The 1,348-nt window shown below is 66.1% G+C and overlaps 1 protein-coding gene across 1 annotated transcript; it reads left to right on the top strand.

Annotated features, from left to right (window-relative positions):
- Nucleotides 1-10: 10 nt before the first annotated feature.
- LOC105527671 (lipid phosphate phosphatase-related protein type 3) lies at nucleotides 11-1,259 on the top strand (the record flags this gene model as incomplete). Its single annotated transcript, XM_011964092.1, has 5 exons — nucleotides 11-202; nucleotides 316-457; nucleotides 561-756; nucleotides 925-982; nucleotides 1,068-1,259. Coding segments are annotated over 5 exons (780 nt in total), but the record flags the coding sequence as incomplete, so codon positions are not given.
- Nucleotides 1,260-1,348: the final 89 nt, after the last annotated feature.

Genomic DNA, 1,348 nt, shown 5'->3' with positions numbered 1-1,348 from the left:
GGCCTTGTGCCCACAGCTGCCCATAGTGGCTTCCTCCATCGTATCCCTGTACTTCTTGGAGCTGACCGACCTCTTCAAGCCGGCCAACGTGGGCTTCCAATGCTATGACCGCACTCTCTCCATGCCCTACGTGGAGACCAACGAGGAGCTCATCCCGCTGCTGATGCTACTCAGCTTGGCCTTCGCGGCCCCTGCTGCCTCGGTGAGCACCCACACTGGGGCCTGTGCCAGCCTGTGGGCACCATGGCTGGCAGCCTGCCTGAGCACCCTCTCCCTGTGGGCACTGCGGCCTGAGCGCTCCCTCCTTGTTGGCAGATCATGGTGGCCGAAGGCATGTTGTACTGTCTGCAGTCCCGGCTGTGGGGCCGCGCTGGGGGGCCCGCCGGGGCCGAGGGCAGCATCAACGCCGGTGGCTGCAACTTCAACTCCTTCCTGCGGCGTACCGTGCGGTTTGTGGGTGAGTTGCCGGATGCGCCCCAACCCTGAGCCGAGTCCACGTGCAGGGCTGGGGCTGTCCCGGGTCCCCAGCTCCCCGCCTGGCCGAGCCTTCCGCCCCGCAGGTGTCCACGTGTTTGGCCTGTGCGCCACAGCCCTGGTGACGGACGTGATCCAGCTGGCCACGGGTTACCACACTCCCTTCTTCCTCACCGTCTGCAAGCCCAACTACACTCTCCTGGGCACGTCCTGCGAGGTCAACCCCTATATCACACAGGACATCTGCTCCGGCCACGACACCCATGCCATCCTGTCTGCACGGTGAGCCGGACCCCCAGCTCCCCTGGCTGGGAGCCCTCTTCCACCCCCGTGTCCCTTCCATCCCCGTGTCCCTTCCACTCCTGTGAACATGTGGGGAAACAGGCACAGCGAGGCCACTGGAACTGGGGTCCCCGGGTGGGTGGGGCTCACGCTGGACGCCTCTTATAGGAAGACCTTCCCGTCGCAGCACGCCACACTGTCGGCCTTCGCCGCGGTCTACGTGTCGGTGAGTCCTGCCCCCCTCTGCCCTGCTCAGGGCCTCTTGCTGGCCCACGGGGAGCCCTCCTTGACCCCAACCCCCGTGCCCCCAGATGTACTTCAACTCCGTCATCTCCGACACCACCAAGCTGCTGAAACCCATCCTGGTCTTCGCCTTTGCCATCGCCGCGGGCGTGTGCGGGCTGACGCAGATCACGCAGTACCGCAGCCACCCGGTGGACGTGTATGCTGGCTTCCTCATCGGGGCAGGCATCGCTGCCTACCTGGTGAGCGGCAGGTTCTGAGGGGGGTTGGCATGGGTGCCCACGGGGTCTGAGTGGGGAGGCTGGCCCAGGGGGTCTGAGGGGGGAGGCAGGCTCAGGGGGTCTGATGG

The sequence above is a fragment of the Colobus angolensis genome, unplaced genomic scaffold (assembly GCF_000951035.1).
Source record: "Colobus angolensis palliatus isolate OR3802 unplaced genomic scaffold, Cang.pa_1.0 Scaffold64, whole genome shotgun sequence".
In the NCBI taxonomy this organism is placed as follows: domain Eukaryota; kingdom Metazoa; phylum Chordata; class Mammalia; order Primates; family Cercopithecidae; genus Colobus; species Colobus angolensis.
This window is presented reverse-complemented; position numbering and strand designations above follow the sequence as displayed.